At 47.7% G+C, this 24,520-nt stretch overlaps 1 protein-coding gene across 1 annotated transcript in view; it reads left to right on the top strand.

Moving 5' to 3' along the window:
• Window positions 1–6,784: 6,784 nt before the first annotated feature.
• Window positions 6,785–24,520, top strand: part of LOC133119327 (semaphorin-3C-like) — a 49,722-nt gene continuing 31,986 nt past the window's right edge. The window contains exons 1-2 of the mRNA XM_061229862.1: window positions 6,785–6,921; window positions 10,610–10,771. Coding sequence (XP_061085846.1) covers window positions 10,648–10,771 — 124 coding nt within the window. The 5' untranslated portion in view covers window positions 6,785–6,921; window positions 10,610–10,647. The remainder of the gene's footprint in view (window positions 6,922–10,609; window positions 10,772–24,520) is intronic.

Here is a 24,520-nt window from a genome sequence, read left to right as displayed (position 1 = left end):
TCACACACTCATACCTATGGGCAATTTAGACTCTCCAATCAGCCTAACCTGCATGTCTTTGGACTGTGGGAGGAAACCGGAGTACCCGGAGGAAACCCACAGGGAGAACATGCAAACTCCACACAGAGAGGCCCCGGCCGACGGGGATTCGAACCCAGGACCTCCTTGCTGTGAGGCGGCAGTGCTACCCACTGCACCATCCGTGCCGCCCCAGTTGTTTTAAGTAAAACAGTTAATTTCACTGCCATGTGTTTTGTTCCGTCATACTGTGTGTATTGTAATGCACTCATATATATACCTACATACTTATGGATAGTACTGTATTGTAATGGGATTGTGATTGTGATTGTGTGATGCTGCTATTTGACCCTATCTTTTGGCTAGGTCTCTGTTATAGAAGAGGTTTTCATCTCAACGTGACTTCCTTGTCAAATAAAGGCTTATATATATTCTTATTGGACGGCTCACGGTGTCTCTTAAATCATGATTGAATCTCCTTTGGCCCTCCTTCACTGAGCTGACGTGATTGGTTCGTATGATTGGCTATGTCTCGAAAGGCCAAATGCTCATAGGGGAGAGGTACAGGATAGACAATTTTGAATTCATATTTACGAGCTGCGCGGTGATATCACTAGCCCACAAAATCCAGTTGTTTTGAAAATGTAACTCACTGCAGCTGGAGTCTGAAGTTAGCCAGCCACTCTGAAAGGACCGTCTGTCGCAGTTAGCCAATGATACTGGCTGGGCGGGTCTCAGCTCCGGACAGGGAGTAACAATGCACTTGAGAGGTGGAAAATTCAGGTTCGGAAAGTAAAAGTCCTCCCCAGTATCTTGGCCTGAAAAGTAGCTCAATTCTTCAGCCAGGACGTAGAACAATTTAGTGAAATCAGCTGGCTGATTCTGGAGTTGGAGTTCACGGGTGGAAGAAACGCATGGCAGGACTTTGCTTTGACCCCGTTCACTTTCCACCCCCCGGTCTTGTCGAAAGCACGTATGCGTTTTATCATTTTTCGCTGAAACAGATTTTTTGACAAAATACCGTCTTTTGCCTCATTAACTTTCGCCTCGTCTTTGAACTCTTCTCAGTTTACGCCTACCAATTAGTTTCGAGCGAGCAGATGTCTTCAATTTCGCCATTAAGGACTTCACTGATTTCAGCTGCGAGCCCATCAGAGAATGAGTGGAAGATGGCAGCCAATCGATCCCCGCCAGGGCGCTTTCTTCCCTGCGATTGTTTCCCTGATCGTCGCCCTCTCTGCTTTCTACCCGTCCGAATACAGCAAACGATACAAAAGGAAGACGGTGCGCACAGCTCTCCTTTAATGAGGTAAATAAAACACTTGACCCCTTTCAAAAGGAATCATTTGCTATAGTCCACTTCATTGGGTAAGACTTTACAATGAGATTACATCAATTGGCATTAACTAATATAGTTGTTCACTCACAGCACACTGCTGAAGAGGTCATCTGTACAGCTTTGTCAGTGTATTTGTACATCATTCATTCATGGTACGAACTCCGTTCGTTTTCAAACAGTCAGTGTTAATGGTTAACTAAGCTATGGGATGGTTTCCGAATGTATAAATATTCATATGACCAATACATTAGTTCGTAGCTATCAAATACATTCTCAAATGTAAAGGTCATTTGCTAAATTCATGTATTTGTACATTACTTTTCATTATTGGCATTTGGCAGACACTCTTATCCAGAGCGACGTACAGTTGATTAGACTAAGCAGGAGACAATCCTCCCCTGGAGCAATGCAGGGTTAAGGGCCTTGTTCAAGGGCCCAATGGCTGTGCAGATCTTATTGTGGCTACACTGGGATTAGAACCACCGACCTTGCGTGTCCCAGTCATTTACCTTAACTACTACGCTACAGGCTGCCCTGTACATTATTCATTCATGTCAACAATGACAGTAGCTAATGCTAATTCATGAGCCGTATTGTAATGTGTGACCCTTCATTGACCGGGTAGCTCAGGACCCCCCCCCCCCCCCCATGCTAATCTCTGAAAGGCCTTCTGCTCGACTTTCTTGCGACGAGCTGGCAAATCAGAAAATCAGATTTGCGATCCGCTGGCTTAAAATGCAATTTCCAGAGGCCGCGTTGGCTGTACTTCTTCCGGTTCCTTCTGCGCGCCAGACAGTTCAATAACTCCCGGACTCCTCTCTCGTCGAGCCCTGCGACCAGCCTCGTTCACAAGGCCCCTGGACTTGCGTCATGTAGTCTAGATGGCTATGAGAGAGGGGGGAGGGGAGAGGGGCCATTTTGACCAGAGCGCTGGTGCCATCTCATACACAGGTTCAACGATGCTGCTTTTTACCCCCCCAAGGGTAAACTTCGGGATGACCTCAACTAAGAGCTCATGTTTATGAGAGATGCAGTGCCGTAAACCTCCTATTACACGGCAAGCCTCTTTTTGAACAACGTTAATGTAAAAAGGCAGATATAAAAGTAAATATAAAAGTCAAAAGGCAGATATAAAAGTAAATGTAAAAATAAAAAGCCAGATAAGTGGATATGCTTAACCAGCAAGCACACAGACGGCCACGTCACCGCGGAGTCTCTGTAATATCAAGCTCAGTTCAGATGTTATCAGGAAGCCAGGGGAAAATTCCAGGCAGGCAGCAGCCAGGCATCTCTGAGAGACGCGAAAAACCGAGGCGAGTGTGGTTTGAAGGGGTGAGCTGGAAAAGTCCTAATTCCTGCCTGGGCTTTAGAGCGAGGCTCCAGTAAGAAAGAACAGGGATGAAGACCGGTGAACTTCTCCCGACGGCTGCCAATCTCCATAAAACACTGGGCTCAGTTTGTATGCGGTGAAACATCAGGGCTGCTAGTCGAAGCGTGACGGTGTTTGTCTTCGTCTCATCCTGGTTGTTCTCGCCGTAGGACTACGGCGGGACGTGGGGGTGGGCTCGAGACCAGACTGCATGCTGTGGTCACAGGAAGTTAATTTTACCGGGACCAGACTATTTGAAATGGAGACAAAAAAAAACCAGAAGATTAAAGTTTATTAATGCACCTGTTTGGGGGGAGGGGGTGCAGGTTGTGTGTTTTCACAATTTCAAGGTGAACCTCACCCCAAAAATCCCAGTTTCGTTCTACCCAGAGGCCTTGGCCCTCTACTGCCCCTGAGTTAGAGAGACACTGACAGCGTCCAGGAAACACTGTCTGGAGAAGGTCCCACTCCACTCTCCAGGCTTGAACTCGGGAGATGTTTTTCTCCTGCAGCACTAAATCAAGCGCAGCCGCCTTTTAGGTCAGATAAGAACCGCATTACCCATCAGCCCCCGCTCCTTCCCTGCCTCGTGTGATGCGATTTCAGATTGGGCCAGCTGAACCCCGTCAGCGGACCGGACTCCATGTAAGGAGCTCTGCAGTTTGGGCTCATGACACTGGCTCGACCCCCCCGGGCGAGGCGCTGTTGACGTTACCCTCGAGTCAAAGTGGTTCGCTGCGTTTGTCCAATTGTGTGTCCAGATGTCAGCTGTGAGCGAAAATGTCGCGTCTGCTAATTTTGCGAATGTGTATGGACGTAAATGAAAGTTGACGTTGTGCGTTAAAACGCGAGCTAGCCATGAGCATCGGCTGAAATGCCACAAATGTTTCCCTGTGAACAGACAGTGGCTAACCCCCTCCTGCGCTAGTTAGTTAGTTAGCATGTTAGCTTCAGTGGTTCAGTGGGGAAAGCACCCATCTGTGTAGCAGTGTCTGCCCCTTACAAAATGTCTTCTTTTGAATCGGTTCTTACAGAGTTAGCTCGATTTTCAGTGTCTATATGTACTACAGAGTTAAAAGTACTCGGTTGGTTTTCCTGAGCAGGTTTGTGTGCGTATGTGTTTGTGTGTGCGTGAGCTTGTGTGTGTATGTGTGTGTGCGTGTGTGTGTGTGTGTGTGTGTGTGTGTGTGTGTGTGTGTGCGTGCGTATGTGTGTGTGGATGAAATGTGCAGGATGTGTTGTTTTGTGTTAGCAGGGGGGAACAGCACCAGCTGCTCTGGCAGAAGACAATGTTCCATTATTCCTGCAGCACAGAATCAGCACAGAGAGATCATTACTGCAGGGCTGTATTCAGTGCAGACAACTCGCTCACTCACTCCTTTAATCTCACTCACTCTGCCATTCACTGATTCACACAATGACTCACTCACATTGACTCACTCACTTGTTCGCACAATAATTAACTCACAAACTCACTCACTCACTTGATCACTCAGTCACTCTCTTGTTCACTCTGTGTTTGACTCACTAACTCACTGTCTCACTTTCTCCCTGTTTCAACCTCACTAGAAATGGTCCTCATCGGGATCATTGTTCGTTGTTGACAGAAATGTACCGTACGACTGCTGCTACCACATGGGTCAAACCTCGGCCAAGAGCGGTTGAACACGGGTAATTATGATGAGAATTAAGGAATTATGTGTCAAATGGGGAATTTGGAAACGGAGCATTGCTGGAATTGCTACACAGCTGGGTCAGACTGCGGTTGGGGGGTGATGGAGAAATGTGGATGTGTGTGTGTGTGTGTGTGTGTGTGTGTGTGTGTGTGTGTGTGTGTGCTGATTCTGCAGTCTTCTCCATCTCCTCTGACCCTAGAGACACCAGCTGCTCTGGCACAAGCTGTCCACCGCTATGTTTCATTAGTGTGGGAAACACTCTGCCCCAAACCAGGGTGCTATACACTCACACTCACACACACTCACACACACACTCACACACACACACACACTCACACTCACACACACTCACTCACACACACACTCACACACTCACACACACACACACTCCCTCACACACACACTCACACTCACACACACTCACACACACACACACACTCACACACACACACACACACACACACTCCCTCACACACACACACACACTCACACACTCACTCACTCACACACACACTCACACACACTCACTCACACACACTCACACTCACTCCCTCACACACACACACACACTCACACACACTCACTCACACACTCACACACACACACTCACACGCACACACACGCACACACACTCACTCACTCACACATACACTCACACACACACACTCACTCACACACACACTCACTCACACTCACACGCACACACTCACACTCACTCACACACTCCCTCACTCACACACACACACACACACACTCACACACACACTCACTCACACACACACACACTCACACACACTCACTCACACACTCACACACACACACACACACACACACACACTCACTCACACTCACACGCACACACACTCACTCACTCACACACACACTCACTCACACACACTCACTCACACACTCACACACTCACACTCACTCACACACTCCCTCACTCACACACACACACACACACTCTCACACACACACACACTCACTCACACACACACTCACTCACACTCAAACGCACACAATCACACTCACTCACACACACACACACACTCACACACACACTCACTCACACACACACACACACACTCACACACACTCACTCACACACTCACACACACACACACTCACTCACACACACACTCACTCACACTCCCACGCACACACACTCACTCACTCACACACACACTCACTCACACACACTCACTCACACACTCACACACTCACACTCACTCACACACTCCCTCACTCACACACACACACACACTCTCACACACACACACACACACACACACACACACACACACACACACACAGCAGGTGCCCCCCTGCCATATCTCCCATGAGGCAGGGCTTCGTCATGGGACTGGAACACAGGCCCTGAGGATCGGGAACAGGAACAGAACAGCGTCTCAGCTGGAACTATAAGAACCCAGAGACAGACCTTCGGGGATGCATCAAATGCCTTTATCTACCATCACCTGACCACATATTTTCAAAGTGCACATGCCTTATTAATGGCAGGTTTAGAGTTTGTTTTTAAAAACTGAGCTAACAACAGAATTCCTCTGCGCCAAGTCGAGGTTTTGCTTGAAGTACGAAAGTGTAGCTTCAGGGCGTTACCAAAGTGTGTATAACAAGACACCTAACGAGAATATGATGGTTCTGGGCATATTTTACTTCCTGCTACCCATGATTCCTGGGATTGTGATGTCACTCAGTCTGTGTCTGTGTCCGTGACCCTGATGACTCAGCAAGCTGTCGTGCCAATCCGCCATCATGACGACCTGTAAAGCGTCCAATCACATCGCAGGCACAGGGCGGAACTTGCTTCACTCAGACTCATGTCTTTTTGAAGCGTCTGAGCAAAGGTGGAAAATCCAACTTCAGAAAGCAAAAGTATTCGCCCGTATTTTATTCCAACCGCCTGGATTTGCTCATTAGTGCACTTCCTCAGGCAGGCGGTAGAAGTAATAGGTGAAATGAGCTGGTTGAGTTTGCGGGGGTGTTAGAAACGCACTGCGGGACTTTTACTTTCTGACCCCTGCACTTCCACCTGTGCGTCTGAGGCAGCCTGGAGCTCCGTTGGTGCTGTTTGTGCAGGCACCACCAGGGGGCGCCAGAGAAGGAGCGCTGTTCACACTTGGGGCCAGCCGCCTGAGCCTCGCGTGCCGAGGAGGAGAGAGAGAGAGAGAGAGGGGAGGGAGGGAGAGGGAGAGAGAGAGAGAGAGAGAGGAGGGGGCTGAGCAGACAGCAAAGTAATAGGAAACCATCCTCCCCTTTTCCCTCTCTCTCTCTCCTTCTCTCCCTCCCTCCCTCCCTCCCTCCCTCCCTCTCTCCCTGTCTCCCAGTCCTCTGTGTCCGAGCACTTGCTCTGAGGAATATCAGCAGTGTTTTTCTCTCCCTGGGGAACACCCTGGAGACAACCCTGCAGGAGAACCTGACACACACACACACACACACACACACACACACGCTCCAGGAGAGACCTGGTCCGAAAGGGAACAGGGAACCTGGTTAAGGTGAGTCCGGAACGCCATCGCAGCACTGCATGGACACACACTGATTCACTGCGTATGTGTGTGTGTGTGTGTGTGTGTGTGTATTTGTGGGCACCTGTTGTGTATGAGTTTGTGTGTGTGTGTTTTTCCCGGTGTGTAGGTGTTCGTGTAGGAGTGTGAGTGAATGTGTGTGCGTCCGTGTATTTGTGTGCGTGTGTATATTTGTGGGCACCTGTTGTGTATATCTTTGCATGTGTGTGTCAGTGTGCATGTGTTTCTCTCTGTGTGTAGGTGTTTGTGTATGTGTGCGTGTATCTGTCTGTGTTTGTGTGTGTGTGTATGTATGTGTGTGTGTGTGTGTTTATGTGTGTGTGAGTGTGTGTGTGTGTGTGTATGAGAGGAGTGAGTGAGAAGCTCAACAGGTGTCAGCTTTTCCTTCTCGCTGTGGGTCATCTGGACAGCTCAAATGCTCCTCTTACTGTAAATCAACATGAAATTTTCATTTACATGAGAGTGTAGCTATTTACAACACTGAAATACTATCCGGAATGTGTTTCATATTCTTTTATATTTTTGCTAATCTCAAGCAGTTACTTTGATTCTTTTCGAATTTGCCGATGTATTGATCGAGCGCAAACAAAATGATTAAAGGGCGCTATGGATCCATTTTTTATTTTATATTAGTCTGTATTTGACTATTCTGTATACCTGTTAAAGCAGTATTCAAATGACAATCACAGTTGTCAATGTTGCCTTTAATATTAGAATGATGTATGCGCGATGTTGCTCCGGCGTGTTTAAATAACGCACACCCTCGGTATAAAATGCTGAGCCCTGTCGAGGTTGCCAGCTTCGTCGGGCGGAGACCTTCAGGAAGGGCGGAGGTTTGGAACCCGACGGCGCTGGGCTTCACTACAAAGGACCGGAGACCTCGGGGGCCGTAGCCGCTTAAACGTTAATTCAGTTGAAAACCCGAGAGGTTGCGTTTCCGCACGACGGCGCCTCTCTTCTCTCCCGCACTCCGCTCCTGTTTCAAGCGGGTCGGGCAGCATTTCAAACGGGTTGTATTCCAAATATGTATCTGCGATTTCTGCATTTCCTATGTCACAGTAGGCTACCTGCCTCTTTTGTTTTTACCTCTGTCCCGCCTAAAAGCAGCCTCCGCCTCGTCCGTTTTGACTGCGGTCTATGGATACGTTTACACGGGAGCTGAAAAAATCACGCCCGCGTGTGACTTCGGACGCTCATCCGGAAGTTTCTGTCCGGTATGTTTTAATATTCGGCCAGGGGCCCCCAGATGCGGACTCGCGTAGCCCCGCGGCGGAGCAGCGATTAGCGCTCAGCGGTTTGGGGGTGGTGCGTCATGGGAAAGGCCCGTGCCTTATCTCAGAGTCATGATTTCTGGCATGCTCTCGTGCCGCGCCGGTGCTCCTGGCGAGCGGCTCCAGCAGCTGTACCGCTGACAAGGGGCCCCGGCGGGACAGGCCCCGGGGCCCGCCCTGCTCCGGGAGCGCTGCGCTCCTGCCAAAAAAAGTGCTCAGGATTGACTGACCAGCTCATACCCTGCTAGACCAGCTTCATGACCAGCTCATACCCTGCTAGACCAGCTTCATGACCAGCTCATACCCAGCTACACCAGCTTTATGACCAGCTCATACCCAGCTAGACCAGCTTTATGACCAGCTCATACCCAGCTAGACCAGCTTTATGACCAGCTCATACCCTGCTAGACCAGCTTTATGACCAGCTCATACCCAGCTAGACCAGCTTTATGACCAGCTCATACCCAGCTAGACCAGCTTTATGACCAGCTCATACCCTGCGAGACCAGCTTTATGACCAGCTCATACCCAGCTAGACCAGCTTTTTGACCAGCTCATACCCAGCTAGACCAGCTTTATGACCAGCTCATACCCAGCTAGACCAGCTTTTTGACCAGCTCATACCCAGCTACACCAGCTTTATGACCAGCTCATACCCAGTTAGACCAGCTTTATGAACAGCTCATACCCAGCTAGACCAGCTTTATGACCAGCTCATACCCAGCTAGACCAGCTTTATGACCAGCTCATACCCAGCTAGACCAGCTTTATGACCAGCTCATACCCTGCAAGACCAGCTCATACCCAGCTAGACCAGCTTATGACCAGCTTATACCCAGCTAGACCAGTTTTATGACCAGCTCATACCCAGCTAGACCAGCTTTATGACCAGCTCATACCCAGCTAGACCAGCTTTATGACCAGCTCATGCCCTGCTAGACCAGATCATACCCAGCTAGATCAACTTTATGACCAGCCCAAAAGAGTGCTTGCTTAACCAAGGTTACTCCAACCTCTGTCTGTCTGTCTGTCTGTCTGTCTGTCTGTCTGTCAGTCAGTCAGTCAACCACAGGTGTCAAACTCCAGTCATGTTGGGCCACAGTGTCTGCTGGTTTTCAGGGGTGTTCTCAGCATCATTGAAGTCATTGATTCGATAATGAATCCACACGCCTTGTTCTCAAGGCCTTAATTGGCAGCTGATTGAAAGGACAGCACAGAAACCTACAGACACCGAGACCCCTTGGGAGTTTACTTTGACAACTAAACTTTAAACCCAGCCCTTTATTTTACGCCAGAGATACTCAATCTTTTCCAGAAAGGGCTGGGGTGAGTGCCGGCTTTTCGTTTCAACCAAACGGCTACACACCTCATTTCACTCATCAAGGTCGTTAGCAACCACTCGTGCTTGATTAGTGGAATCAGGTGTGTTACTGCTTGGTTGCAACACAATCCTGCAGCCATAATGACCCTTTCTGAATAAGATTGAGGAGCTCTGCAGCCTGAAGTCTGTGCCTGGAAACCTCTGTTAACATGCAATCGCCCGCAACAAAGTCCTGAAGCTTTATCTGTTTCGAGACCGATTTCTTTGGAGGTCAATGTAACTTTTTAAGTGGTATTTGTGTAAGCATGGTTGTATATGTGATTGGGAATGTGTGTGGATGTGCTTGCATATTTGTGAGTGGGTGCTTGTTTCTGAGTGAGTGTGTTTGTGTCTCTATGTTAGAGTAATGAAAATGTCACTTTTAGTAAATTCAGATCATATCAAAAACTGTGTACATAATTTGCCAGTCCCCGTCATAGACAAAAGTAGGCTGTTGACCGATACGAAAACAATGACTCCTGAACATATGTGTTCTTATTCTACATTAAAGCTGTAGTCATGAGTGTTGATACATTTGCTTACAATTGCTTTTTTGTTTTCACAAACAATTTGGCAAGTTTGTTCTGAACTTGAAACTGAACTTAAACTGCTTAAGCAATATCAACACTTGAATCTGAGCCAATGTTACAGACAAATGTTGGTTGAATCCCATCCATAGCCATGATCATGTGTCATTGAAACTACAGCCCAGTACAAGGATCTCAGAGATTCAGAAAAGTTCTGCAGGGAGGAATGGTTAAAAAGTGTTTTATAACCTTATCACAAAATTAGGGGGAAATGACTCACAGCTGTCACGTCTGCCAGAGGTGTTTTAAGTATTATTTGGAAAATGTAAGGCTGTGATTCCATTGAATCGTTAATAAAAACATTACTTTAAAAAAAAAAAAAAAAAAAAAAAAAAAAAGAGACGACATCCCAGTGTTTGTATTGAATGTTGTTGAAGACGTGGGCCTGGATTCAGGCTTCCAGCCTTAATGTGACCGTAAAACCCAAACTCTTCCTCTAGGCCTCTGGCTAAGGGTGGGGCTCCTGAGCCCAGCGGTCATGGGGCGACCGGAGAAGGTCGCGCTGCGGTCAGGCGGTCACGGCGTGGTCCTGGCTCTCCTGCTCCTCCTCGCCGGCGTCTCGGGCCTCTCGCAAATGCCGAGAGTCTTCCTCACTTTCAAAGGTAAGGATCCACTTAGTTCCTGACCTGAGGCGAAGATCAGGCTACTTCCTGTGCTACGGTATAGGCCAAGGTCACTTCCTGTTCAGTCATATAGGTCGTGAGGGTACGTACTCTGTTCAGTTGTATACATCGATCAGGGTTACTTCTTGTTCAATGACATTGCTCAGGTTACTCCCTGTTCAGTGGTATTGCTCCGGTTACTTCCTGTTCAACGGTATAGATCAGGTTACTTCCTGTTCAAAGGTATAGATCATGTTACTCTCTGTTCAGAGGTAGAGATCATGTTACTTCCTGTTCAATGGTATAGATCAGGTTGCTTCCTGTTCAGTGGTACAGATCATGGCTACTTCCTGTTCAAAGGTAAAGACCGGATTGAAGGATTATACAGCAAAACGGCCTTTGCGCCCCTTGTCCATTTATGAACACTGCTGATGCAACACTGACAGTTTTCCTGTGCAGCTCCTGAAGTAGAAATTCCTGTGCCGCGGCGCAACAGGCTAAGACGCAGCAGACTTGCGGTTGCAGTTTGCTGCAGTTGCACACCGGGGACCGGGGTTCGATTCTCGGTCCTGCCAAAAAGCCAAGTTTGGCCGGCTCACGTGGGGCAGCAATAATTGGCTCGCTGCTCCAGAGGGAGGGACTTGGCAGGGTTATTAGATCGCCGCACAATAAGCACCTCGGGCGCCTCGGAATCACGGCAACGGGCACGAGACGAGACGGCTCGAAGAAGGCGTGTCGCTCTCATTCGGGCCGCCGAGGGACGGGGTACGGGCGGTACATCTAATACGACTACCTCCAATTGAATCAGACGAGGTACAATTGGCTACCAAATTGGGGGAAAAAGGGAAAAATCTGGAAAAAATTTTAAAAAAAGAAAAAAAAGAAATTCCTGTGCCCCTATGTAGCATGTGTAGAAAACCTGCAGGATGTGAATTTATTCACTCACTCCTGCCAGTAGGCAGGTGTAGCTGTGGTGGTAGGTCTGCCTTTGAAGCGCTCCTGATGAACGGTGTCACGCGGCTCTCTGGGAGTTGGCGGTAGTGCAATCGGGCCGCGGGCGGGAACCGATACGCTTCATCTGCAGCCGAACGACGTCAAAGAGCTGCAGCGTAGCGTAACGGAGAGGGGTCCGGGCTATAACTCAGCGGTTATGGGCTCAAATCCCGAGGGAGACGCTGCAGTTCAATGCCTTGAGCAACCTGAGCAACCCGAATCACTTCAGTGACTATCCGACTGTGCGGATTAATTGCGTTGGAAAATAATTGTACCATCTCAGAAGAAAGGGCTCCAAAGGTCTCCTTTGTGTCTCCAAAGAGGAACCCTATCGAGTTCAAGGGTTCTTATTCAATCAAAATGGTTCAATCGGGGAGCGTTCACACTTCTGTAGCGCGTTCCGTAAAGAAGTAAAAAGGGGATCCCTGTGGAGATGAGTCAAAGGACCTTTTTTTCTGGAAGTGTAAATTGTGTAAGAGTCCTTGGGGGGTATTGAATATGCTGCAATTTATAGAAATACTCTTTGTGATTATGGCTAAAATGAAGATTAGAGCGACACGCGAAACAAATGATTTATGTTTTTCAATTGCTGTAAAATCTCATTTTCCTTTACTACGTCAATTATATTTGAGTATGTTCCATTTCTGTATGGGTGTACAACATGCATACAAGCGCTGGAAATACTACATACTATGCTACGTGATAAATGATGGATATGCTAAGTGCTAAGTTCTGGATATGCTAAGTGCTGGATATGCTACGTGCTAAATGCTGGATATGCTAAGTGCTAAGTGCTGGGCATGCTACGTTCTAAGTGCTGGACATGCTACATGCTAAGTGCTGGAGATGCTACATGCTAAGTGCTGGAGATGCTCCGTGCTAAGTGCTGGAGATGCTACGCGCTAAGTGCTGGAGATGCTACATGCTAAGTGCTGGATATGCTAAATGCTCAGTGCTGGATATGCTAAGTGCTAAGTTCTGGATATGCTAAGTGCTGGACATGCTATGTGCTAAGTGCTGGAGATGCTACATGCTAAGTGCTGGAGATGCTCCGTGCTAAGTGCTGGAGATGCTACGCGCTAAGTGCTGGAGATGCTACACGCTAAGTGCTGGAGATGCTACACGCTAAGTGCTGGAGATGCTACACGCTAAGTGCTGGAGATGCTACACGCTAAGTGCTGGAGATGCTACACGCTAAGTGCTGGATATGCTACACGCTAAGTGCTGGATATGCTAAGTGCTAAGTGCTGGAGATGCTACATGCTCAGTGCTGGATATGCTAAGTGCTAAGTTCTGGATATGCTAAGTGCTGGATATGCTAAATGCTAAGTGCTGGACATGCTAAATGCTAAGTGCTGGACATGCTAAATGCTAAGTGCTGGACATGCTATGTGCTAAGTGCTGGACATGCTATGTGCTAAGTGCTGGACATGCTATGTGCTAAGTGCTGGACATGCTACACGTGGGTGCCTGTGACGCTGTGTGAATGTAACATATTGTAATGTGTAAGGCTGTGTGGCTGGTCATGCCGTGTGTTCTCTGGGCTGCCTGCTTCTGTCTCTTTGATCCCCCTCCCGCTCAGGGCTGCAGGCTGCCGGCCGTCCCTGCGGCCTCTCTCCTAACTTAGAGCTGACTTTTTTCCCGGTGACGCAGGAATTAATAACGGGTGACAGAGCTGGCCAGCGGGTTAGCCAGGCGGTAGGCCTCCAGAGGGACCGTGTTTTTACAGGAATTGATGTGACTCGCAGTGCTTCTAGAGCTTCTCTCACTTACTCACTGTCTCTGTGTCCCTCTCTCACTTTATCTCTCTCTTTCTCTCTTGTTCTCTCGCTCACTCACACCCCTCTCTCTCTCTCACTCTCTCTCGCTGTCTCTCAATGATTCAAAAGTCTTCATTATCCTGACATTGTGTAATCCTGTGTTGCCAAGTAATTTTTTTTTAAGTAACTGTAAAACTAATCCACAATAATGGAGTGTTTCCTGGCCCAAAATGGCTTCCTCTTTCTTAGGAATTTCTATGTGTCTTTTATGGTTTGACTGCAGTAAGCTATTGTCCATCTGTAAGAAAAGCCTGGAAGAGACGTTCTGGAACTTGACTGTGGGCTTCTGGGACTGCAGACTCCCAGTGCCCACATCTCGAAAATCTCTTTACCTTTAAGGGAAGTCTGGGCTGCTCCCCTCCCACAATTTCCGAACATCTCCAGGTGGACTTCCCAGTTTATGAACATCTCCCAATGGCAAACGCGTCGGATATCGAATCCAGAAACGAGGTCAGACGGAGTCGCTCAACTGACCCGTAATTCCTATTTGTGGAAACGTTTGTGTTGCTTCCTTAACCGCCACCATGGAGTTGGAGTTGCTGCCTTCGCTCAACAATTGTCTCACGATCGTTCTCGCCCGTCCGTCCTACAAGTAGGCATTTGCTGTGGCTCTGCCTTAGTCTCTGATTTCATTGCAGGCATAGCGAACACTCTTATCCTCAGCAACTTGTTTAGCGTAGTACCCATTTACGTATATAGTTGCATATACTCTCAGTGAGCACTTTATCAGGTATTTATTCGACTTCTTTTTTAGACTTCTGCTGCTGTAGCCTATCCACTCAGAGATACGATGTGTTGTGTGTTCACAGACGCTCTTCTGCGTACCGCTGTTGTAATGTGTGGTTATTTGCGTTTCTGTCACCTTCCTGTCGGCTTTGAGCAGTTTTTACTCGATGTCGATGACCCTCCCGGGAGACTTCGGGGAGAATTGAAGGCTGAGGGGTCAGACGTTTTGGAATCGCTGTTGATTGATGGGAGGGTGCGGCCTGCTAGCTGACCAGGCTGCGCGTTTCGGGCGTGGCCCGTCTGTCGTTTCCATTCGACAGGTGACCGGGTTCCCCCCTCCTCTCGGCTGACTTATTAAAATACAAATCCCAGCCAGGGCAGGAGCTGCTGTGAGCCTTCTTGGCAGGTGCCTCGTAAATAGTTTTTGGGGTAGAAACTCCCGGGGTCCTGTGTGGAGCCCCAGCCCGAGGTCACGAACTCCTCTCCGAGGGGGAGGGACCTCACCCAGCCCAGCACAGGGAGGGGGCGTGCCTGGGGACAGCAGGAGCAGGGATATAGGCCTGTGTACGTCCGTATGATTGGGTGGAAGTGGCCATTCCTGAGGCATGTGGGCGAATCGGTTCTTGGGGGGAGGTGTCGGAACATGGGGGCGACAATGGTGCAATGCAGGACCCAGATGTCAGTGATATTGCAGAAGAAAACAGTCTTATCAAAAAAGGAACTGTTCCTGAGCTGCCGGTTGTCTTGTTTTGGCTCCGGTAACTGGACCCATATAGAGGGGTCACCGGGTCAGGGAGGCTGCTGCTTCTACCCTACCCTTCTCCCGTTTCCCTGAGGAAAACTCAGTTATGTGCCTGTAGCTTTTGCCCTCATCCAGACACAGTCATGACCTATTTATAAAATGGACATAGCATTGGGAAAACACAATCATCCCCAGCTCTAATAAGTTTTGAAACAGCTGGTAGCTTGTTGACCAGTTCAGACCAGCTCCCAGGTCAACATGGTTTAGCTGGTTGACCAGTCTAGACCAGCTCCCAGCTCAACATGGTTTAGCTGGTTGACCAGTTCAGACCAGCTCCCAGCTCAAAATGGTTTAGCTGGTTGACCAGTTCAGACCAGCTCCCAGCTCAACATGGTTTAGCTGGTTGACCAGTTCAGACCAGCTCCCAGGTCAACATGATTTAGCTGGCTGACCAGTTCAGACCAGCTCCCAGGTCAACATGTTTTAGCTGGTTGACCAGTCCAGACAAGCTCCCAGCTTGACATGGTTTAGCTGGTTGACCAGTCCAGACAAGCTCCCAGCTTGACATGGTTTGACCAGCTCAAGCTAGGTTTTGAAGCTGCTGGTCACTAGTTGACCAGTTACCAGCTCAGTTAAGCCACCCTAGCTGGCTGACCTGGTCAATTTTCAAACTGGTCAAGCTGGCATAGGGATAAAACAAATTAGCAATCGACTTTCATGTTGATTAGCGGATTATAAGGTATAAGCAATGCGCATTATGACTTTTACAGTGTTAATTTGGTTTCAGGTTTGTGAACAAGCTGAAATATATTCAGGGCCTTGCAGAGAATTGTGAATCAGAAACTATTCACGTGCCAGGCCTGTAGTGCTATTAGGGAATGTGGTAGTGCACTGGGTGAATGGGGATATGACTTATACCCATCCTGTGTCTGCGGGTTTAACCCCAGTCCTGGCAGGCAGCAGTGTCTGCTGGTTTAACTCCAGTCCTGGAGGGCTACTTGTTGATACATCTTGGAAACAGGCAATGCTATCTTCTAAAAACCGCAACGAACCCTTCCGTTCCCCATGAACTCTACCGTTGGTTTTCGTTTCGCTGACCATGAAGCGACCCTCGGCAGACCCATAACTCTAAACTAACTGACACCGGCCTCACCATGCTGGCTCCCACACAGCCGTGCGTGGGCCCGGCCGTAATAAGTCTCACCATGTGTGGAGGTCAACGGAAAGCTCCGGAAACCCGAGCCAAGACGGGCTTCCATACGGAACCGCGGATTTAACGACACGGGCGGTAACCTCGGATTCGTTCCGGAACTCAGTTACGCGTTTAATTTGTTTTTAATTTCCCTGTGCAGAACTCGGAAAAATGTTCGGAATCCGGCTTGCCGTTCTGTCATTCCTGCAGAGACGCGTTTCCGCACGATCCGGAAAAGAACGTTTTTCTCGCTACACGCTGTCTTCGTTTACTCGGGTTTAAAACAAACCGCCGGCATTTCCCAAACAATGAAATATGTTGCTTGTTCGCCACACTGTAAAATTACGAGGTTGGAAAACATCCCTGAAATTCGAAATGCGCTATAAAATATCCATAATTACAAACCGAGTAAAAAGATTTCCTGGTTGTTTTTATTTGTTGTGTTCTGCGGTTTTTTTGTAGCTTTTAACATTGCCACTAGCCACTGCCCAGTTAGAAGCTCAAAGTAACGTAATAATTAGTGCAGTGTTCCAAATGTTCCTTGTGAATGCATCTGTGTACATGTTTTCAATGTTAAATGTATGTTTGCTAAATTATTTGTGCCACTGTGGTACAACAAAACCAGTTGCCATGCAGATATTCATGATGGTAACACAGGTTTGAGCTCCATATCGCTTTAGGGCCTGCTTTGGTGAATACTGAAAGTCAAGTGCCTGACCAAAGTGTCATCATTACAGTGCAGGAACTTTTCATTTTTGTTATATTGGTTTTAAAAATGCGATGTCTTTCCATTCTCCACTTAGCCAGCGCCATATTGAGAGACAGAGGGATATAGGCATGTCATGCTAATAACCTGTAGAAACACACAGATATGGCTGTGTGACGGTCTTAACAGAACATGCTTAACTGTCCTGTCCTGATGATCAAATAGGCCCTGCTCCTTATCTTTGTGGTGCAGCTAGCAGTTGAAATTTTACTTCCCTCTAGGGTCTTTCAGCGCACTTATCCCTGGTTATGGGTATGCACTTTGTTGTACGTCGCTCTGGATAAGAGCGTCTGCCAAATGCCATTGATGTAATGTAATGTAATGTTATGTCATTATCAATGTCTTGGTTAATGTGTTCTGTGAGCAATCTGCAAAGGGCTTTACAGGATTTCAGTTTCAAAAATCCTGCAAAGGCCTTTATAGCATTTTAGCTACATAAATGTTGGTGCTGTATCTGTATGTGTGCTTGCACATGAGGTTGTGTGTGTGTGTGTGTGTGCGTGTGTGTGTGAGAGTGCTTGCACATGAGGTGTGTGAGAGAGTGAGAGAGCGAGAGAACAAACCGATACATGCATGCATATTCTCAGCTGAATAAGCACAGGATTTGCTGCGCCAGAACTTTTCCATTTTCAGTCAAAGGCTTAATAGAAGCCGCAATGTAAATTGAAACAAACAACCTGGTCAAACCTCTCACTCCTTAAATTAACTGTAGAAATGAACAGTGGAACCAACAACAAACATCCGTGACCAAAGCCAGGCCTGGGGTTAGAAAAGTAAATCTCGTTTACGTGTTCCACAGATCTTGTGTCGACTGGCAGAGATGCATGAGGGTACAGGAAAGCTAAAGAGACAGACTATGCCTGTCCAGTATTAACAAAGCACAGGCTCTCCAGGCAGCAGGTTAATCATGCTTTAATCCCATTTATTATTGCAGCTCTCTACGTATTCCTCTGGGTCTCACGTTCACGACCGGTCCAGGATCAGGCAGTGAGACCTACGACTGAGAAACACGAGAGAGAACGCGAACCCAGTCCTTGTGCCTCTGCCCTGGCATCCAGTTGATTTTCGGGTTTATTTTGTTCGCTTCATTGATTATCGTTAGTGCGAGGAGTAGATTAGCGCCTGGTTACCTTACACAGCTTTTAACCCCCCGAAGAACAGAACGACCTCTTGGAATAATTAAGTACTGAGGTGTTTTCCAGAGCCCAAAATGAAAACCAAAGGTATTTTTGATTTTCCTTCAGGCCTCCAAGGCTCTGGCCTTAAAGAGGTTTGAGCCGTAAAAATCAGTTTCTTCTTTTGAAACCTTGAGAAGAGCGTATTCTTAGGAACCTGCTTTGTGTTGATTTAACAGTGCCGTTGTTGATTTGACGGTGCCCGAGGGCGATTAAACAACGTCGTCGGAGTTGATTTAACGGGGAGAGGTGATTTCACACTGTCGGAGTTTGAGCAGAGTTGACGTAACGCGTAGCAGTTGATGCTTATTGACTTTGAGCCGGTACTGTTTTTTTTTACGCTGGATGTATGCTAGACTCGAGAAAGAGTCACAGCTGTCTCCTGACTGCGTTAGACCTGGCATCTCAGAGGCCCGTCTGTGTCTCCCGGCTTTTCGATGTGTTCCTGTACGTAATGGCTTAATTTAATCCACTGATGGGATAAAGAGTCTGTGTGCCACGTTCCCCAGGCCTGAATCGGCTACTGATTAATCAGCTGGCTGAGGTAACGGACGGAAGAAACACGCACGGCAGGACTTTTACTTTTTGACCCCTGGGAGTTCTCCACCTCTGTGCAGAAGACCGTACTCCTCTTCTCTTAATGAGAAAAACGAAAATCTGAAATGACGTTTCGAGAGGGCTTTTGGAGCCACGCCGTCAGCTGTCACCGCCTTCGTTCTGTCTATTTCAGTTTCGGGGGAAGTTCCGGAACGAAATTAAAACTCAACAGAGAAATGACCGAGGCGCATTTTCCGAATTCCTTAGTAACGCGATCCGCGTAAGGATTACGGCGTCTCACCCAGCCGGTACTGCACATATTTCCTGGAGGCTAACATCTGCGGTATGTCATAATTCATATCCTACTGTATTATGACAGTTCCGAAATATGGAAAACTCATACAGAACCTCAATTTTTCCATAAATTCACTTCTAATGTGCACTCCCTTGCATTGCCCTTTGATTCCATGCTGTCAGAAGCTGATGGTATGTCTGACTGAGGAGGTCTCTTTCCACACGGTTTTTAGTCATAAGGTCGTTCTTCTGCTGTCAGGAGAAAAAGAACATCTATTTCCAGCTAACCCAATAGAACATCTTCGCGGTTTTATACTCATTACGTTACAGCTTTCCGAACTCAATGTTTCTATTATTCTCTCGTATTTAGTTTCCTTGTTTACGGGAATCTGTGCCACATGATTTGGTGAACTCTTTTAAAAATCTATTTAAAAAATCATAGGAACTCTCAGCGAGTCATTTCTAAGTGCTGAGCAAGTTCTTCGAGGCACCTTGATAAGCACCGCATATGTATAAATCATAGCCACATATTTCTGTGACATCACTTGCTGCATTGCCAGTGACATAGTACACATATTTGTTGTTCTTGATATTGAGCCATTTATAAAGTTGTTGCCATTCAGGCTTGGGCTGAATAGTATTTGTATGAATTATAATGTTGTGACTTTTTAAGCCTGAGCCACAGGCCAGTCCAAAAGGTGTAAAATCCAGGTTCAGAAAGTAAAAGTCCTCCCCAGTATTTGGTTCCAACCGCCTGGATTTGCTTAGTCGCACAATCCTTCATCCAGGAGGTAGAGGTAATGAGTGAAATCAGCTGGCTTGGTTTGAGTTCATGGGTGGAAGAAACACGTGGCTGTACTTTTACTTTCTGGACTTTCCACCTGGGTATTTCTTTACATGCTTGGCGAAGTGTTTATATGGCTAAGCTGTCATAGTTTTCAGCTCCACTTCCATAGTGTAGTAAAAAGCACACATTGAACATACTACTAATATTATTAGTATGTTCAATGTGTGCTTTTTATTACATGACATACAGAGCAATTCACACAGTTGGACGTAATAAGAATGGAAACAGAGTGAAGACAACAAACATTTTATTAAACAGGAATACAAGTGAAATTGTTATGTAAAGCAAGCTTTAAAATTGGGGTTTTGAATGAGATTTGAGACGAGAAGCAAGAGCTAGAGATCCTGACATACCAGCGAGTTATTCTCAAAAAATCTGCCCCCCAAAAACACCAAATCACATTTGAGGAAGCTGGTTCATGACACATGAATTAAAGCAGAGCACAGATCCAGTAAAGCTGAATCTATCACGCTCTGTGGACCGCAGCAGGTTTTATCGTGAGCGGAAAAGGGCTATTTTAGTACATCTGTGGCCGCGAACGGCGCAGAAACCAGAATTTATTGTGGGGGGGAAGCAATAACGTCAAGTTTAATTACTCCGGTTTTATCGGTTTATGTTGTGGGGGGGAAAATGTGGCCGGTTTGAATGGGGTTTGACGAACCGCGTCGCCCTCTCTGCCCAAAGTGGGCCGGACCGCAGTGACTCAAGCTCCTGTCATTGGCCTGCTTCCAGAATCGCGGTCCCGACTCCCACCCCGACCACAAAATGAACAGTTCCAGTAGTTCTCTTAGGGTGGTGGAATCTCATAACGGAAGAATACATACCGAGGGGAACGGGCTATTCGGCGCGTCTCGAACGCGACAACAACAGACTGAAATTGTTCAGCAGTCGCTGTGACAAGGACGACAACTTTGTTGTCCGTCTTGCAGGGAAATGCAAGCTGTGCTGATGCTCCAGTGGCCTAACTTGGTCTGTGGAAGTGGATATGGATTTACATTTACATTTTAGTAGTTTGGCAGACTCTTTTAATCCGAAGCGACTTACAAGTGCACAGGTTCTTCCACAAGCCAAAGCATCACATCCATAACTTGGAAAATACACATGAAATGACATCATAAGCGCGATTTTTTTACAAGAGGGATAGGGATATCAGAAAGGGGGGCGAGGGAAATCGGGAGGGAGGACTGAGGTAGAGTTTGAATTGTGAATTGGATCGTGATGAACGTGCAGTGGCAAGTCAGTCAGTGAAACGGTTCCCTGACAGGAAATACTGACCCAACTTACCCAACCGGCTGACCGGGCCTGTGGCAGTTCTGGCGGTAAATGCGCTTGTATTTCACAGCCCCGGGGGGGTCAGAGGTCAAAAGAGGCAGGGCTTGACAGTTGAGGGAGGGCTAGGCTCTGACAGGGTGGCGATAGCAGGGAATCGCGGTGCCTCGGTTTCTACTGTATACACAGGGCCCCTGCAATGCTGGCATGACTGACTGACATAGTATACTTTTATGGCATACATTTATGATTTTATGGTTAAGGTATACCTTGCATATAGGGTATGGAGGAAATATTGCTGCACACTCAATAGTATATATATATTTTTTTTTCTAAAGATGATTTTTTTAGGCCTTTTTCAGCTTTATTGGACAGTATATAGTATAGAGAGACAGGAAGAATGGGAGCGAGAGAGAGGGGAAGACATGCGACAAATGTGGGATGGTCGGATTCGAACAGCCGACGTCAGTGCTCTACAGGCTGCGCCACCGAGACACCTACACTCAATAGTGTTCAATGGTTAATGGTTGGCATTTATATAGCGCCTTTATCCAAAGCGCTGTACAATTGATGCTTCTCATTCAACCCTGCAACTGCCAGACGACTGCTCTGACTGCCTGAGCCATGTCGCCCCATAGTATCAGTACTTCTGCTTGCAGTTTAGCTAGTTTAACTAGTAAGGGGCAACATTGACTCAGGAGGTAAGAGCAGTCATCTGGCAGGGTTGCTGGTTCGATCCCGTGCTGTGTGTGTTGAAGTGTCCCTGAGCAAGACACCTAACCCCCAAATGCTCCTGGTTCGTGCCTCGCATGGCAGCCAATCGCCGTTGGTGTGCGAGTGTGTGTATATATGGGTAAATGATAAACATCAATTGCACAGCGCTTTGGATAAAGGCACGATATAAATGCCAATCATTTACCCTTCCCTTTTAGTAGTCAAACACAGAGTGCAATATAAATAACAATTATAATGATTTATATTACGAGTGGTTGCAGTACTTTGTTATGATTGTTGCATGCTGTTCCGTCCGTGTGCCAGAGTGTGACCGAATAAAACAGTTAGCCGTGAAAGGCCCAGCTGAGATTGCTTTCTCACCGCTTAGTTCTGTTTGAATCACCGGCTCATTACAAACTCATCGACTTCCACACCACGCCGCTGCGGGCATCAATGCAGAGAAAAGAGCTTCGACTAAGCCCTCGCAAATCGACGTAAGTTCGTCCGTTTAACAGAAAAAAATCCGCAAACGGGTCCTTTCGAGGCTGAAAGGGAAGCCCTGTTCACCCTCCTCCGCCCGCCCGGCGCTGTTGTTCTTCCGAAACCTACGCTCCGAAAGGTTAAATACCTCCGACGGAGGTCGGCGTTGTCCCCGGATGCGGCCTTTTCACGAGCCGCGGAGCCACAATGGCCGCCCGCTAATGGATGGCCCGCGTTGCCCGGCTGAAGACGGCAGTGCGTGCCGCGCTTGTCGATGCGGCGACTGGTGCGCGGTGATTAGCCCAGCGAAACCGCCGCCAAGGAGCCCCCCCAAGGAGCCCCCCCCCCCCCCCCCGTACGGTCCTGCCGTTCGCCGCGGCCCTTGGCAGGGATTTCGCCGTTTTGTCGCTCAGTATCTGCGCAGAACACAAATTCAGAGCCCCGTTGAGCCGGAGGTTAAATATTTGTTTGAGGAGCGCGCTGTTATCGTCGCCCGTGGAAACAGAGCCGCGGGGTCCGCTCGGGTCAAAGGGGCGGCTGGCCCTCGTTTGCAAACGGCTAATTTATTCATGTTCCCCCCCCCCCCCCCCCCTCAGCCTTGGCCCACTGACAGGACAGTGGAGACAGTGGAGTTTGGACCAGTGCCTGCAGCTTGGCGCGGCAGAACAGCTTAAATGCAAGGCGCAATAGTAATAATAATAATAATAGTAATAATAAATGTTATCATTTTGGCCTGTGTTCAATCAGCCAAGTAAACGTAGAGTCTGATAAATGAAATGAAAATGAAAAAGAAAAAAAAAAAGAAATTGCACTTGTATTATATGTTTAGAAGAGCACTTCATGTGTATTTTACAAGTGATGGATGTGTTGCTTTAACTTGTGGAAGAACCCATGCACTTGTAAATCGCTTTGGATTAAAAGCGTCTGCCAAATGACTAAAATGTAAACGTAAAATGAAATGGTGGCACGGATAGATTAGGTCAATGATGCTGAAGATGGGCATGCAATGAACGTTGCTGGCTGTAGCAACATGCGGTTTATACCCTGTGTGACCGGAGTGTGTCTGTGTGGCAATAAAACCTTCATGAATGTTCCGCGATTTCAGTCGAGCGACACTCTGGGCGGGCTATACACTGGCCCTTTGAGAACGTTTTACTCTGAGTGGGCACATTTTTGTCCCGTCGAGTCCTGCCTCCTCTGCTCTGTCTGGGTCTAAAGCACGCAGGGTATTGTGTGTTGTCAGTCGCTCTGCGGCTATCTGCTCGTTTTCGGTGTTTCTTGTTGAAGCCGCGCTGTTGTGTCACTGTAGCACGGCCGTCTGGTCTCCAGGCCTCAAACCTGAGGTTCCTGTGACCTCAGTCTGACCTCATGGGTGACTGCTCACCAGCATGCTGGGATAGGCCTGGGGCGACATGGCTCGGGCAGTAAGAGCAGTCGTCTGGCAGTCGGAGGGTTGCCGGTTCGACCCCCCGCCCGGGCTGTGTCGAAGTGTCCCTGAGCAAGACACCTAACCCCCAAATGCTCCTGACGAGCTGGTCGGCGCCTTGCATGGTGGCCAATCGCCGTCTGTGTGAGTGTGTGTATGAATGGGTGAATGAGAAGCATCAATTGTACAGCGCTTTGGATAAAGGCGCGATATCAGTCAACCAATCAACCGATCAGTCACTTAACCAATCCACAGATTTGTTGTCCCAAGGAAGCTGTTTGGTTGCAGACTAATTAAAACCAGCCTCTGAGGAATTTGTGAATGTCAGATATTTGGTCAGATATATGGTCCTTTGTGAAGCTGTTGTCACGATAATTCAGACAGTGAAAGAATATGTGACGAATTAATTCACATGCCCGTCTGGTGTTTTGCTGTCTTCACCCCAGAGTATTAAGTTCTCTTGCTTGAACCTCAGCAGGCAGTCAAAACGCAATGAAAACAACATCTCGTACCAATTTCGACTCTGAGTTTTGAGACGATTCTGTGGATTTCTTTCATTAAGTAAATCGAAACAATATTTGACAGCTGAAGCCACATTTGTCACACATTAGTATTTTGTGTCAATAGCTAGAGGTCTGTGACATCCCTTGGAATACAACCAAAGTGACTTTTTCACAGGTTTTTGGCCTTGCAGCTTTGACGCTCCCCCCCCGTCCGCGGAAAGTTCGATCTGCGCTTGACATTTAGCGTCGGCGGAGAAGGATTGTG

The sequence above is a fragment of the Conger conger genome, chromosome 19 (genome assembly GCF_963514075.1).
Source record: "Conger conger chromosome 19, fConCon1.1, whole genome shotgun sequence".
NCBI lineage: Eukaryota > Metazoa > Chordata > Actinopteri > Anguilliformes > Congridae > Conger > Conger conger.
The sequence above is the reverse complement of the archived record's forward strand: the minus strand, read 5'-3'. Positions and strand labels throughout refer to the sequence as shown.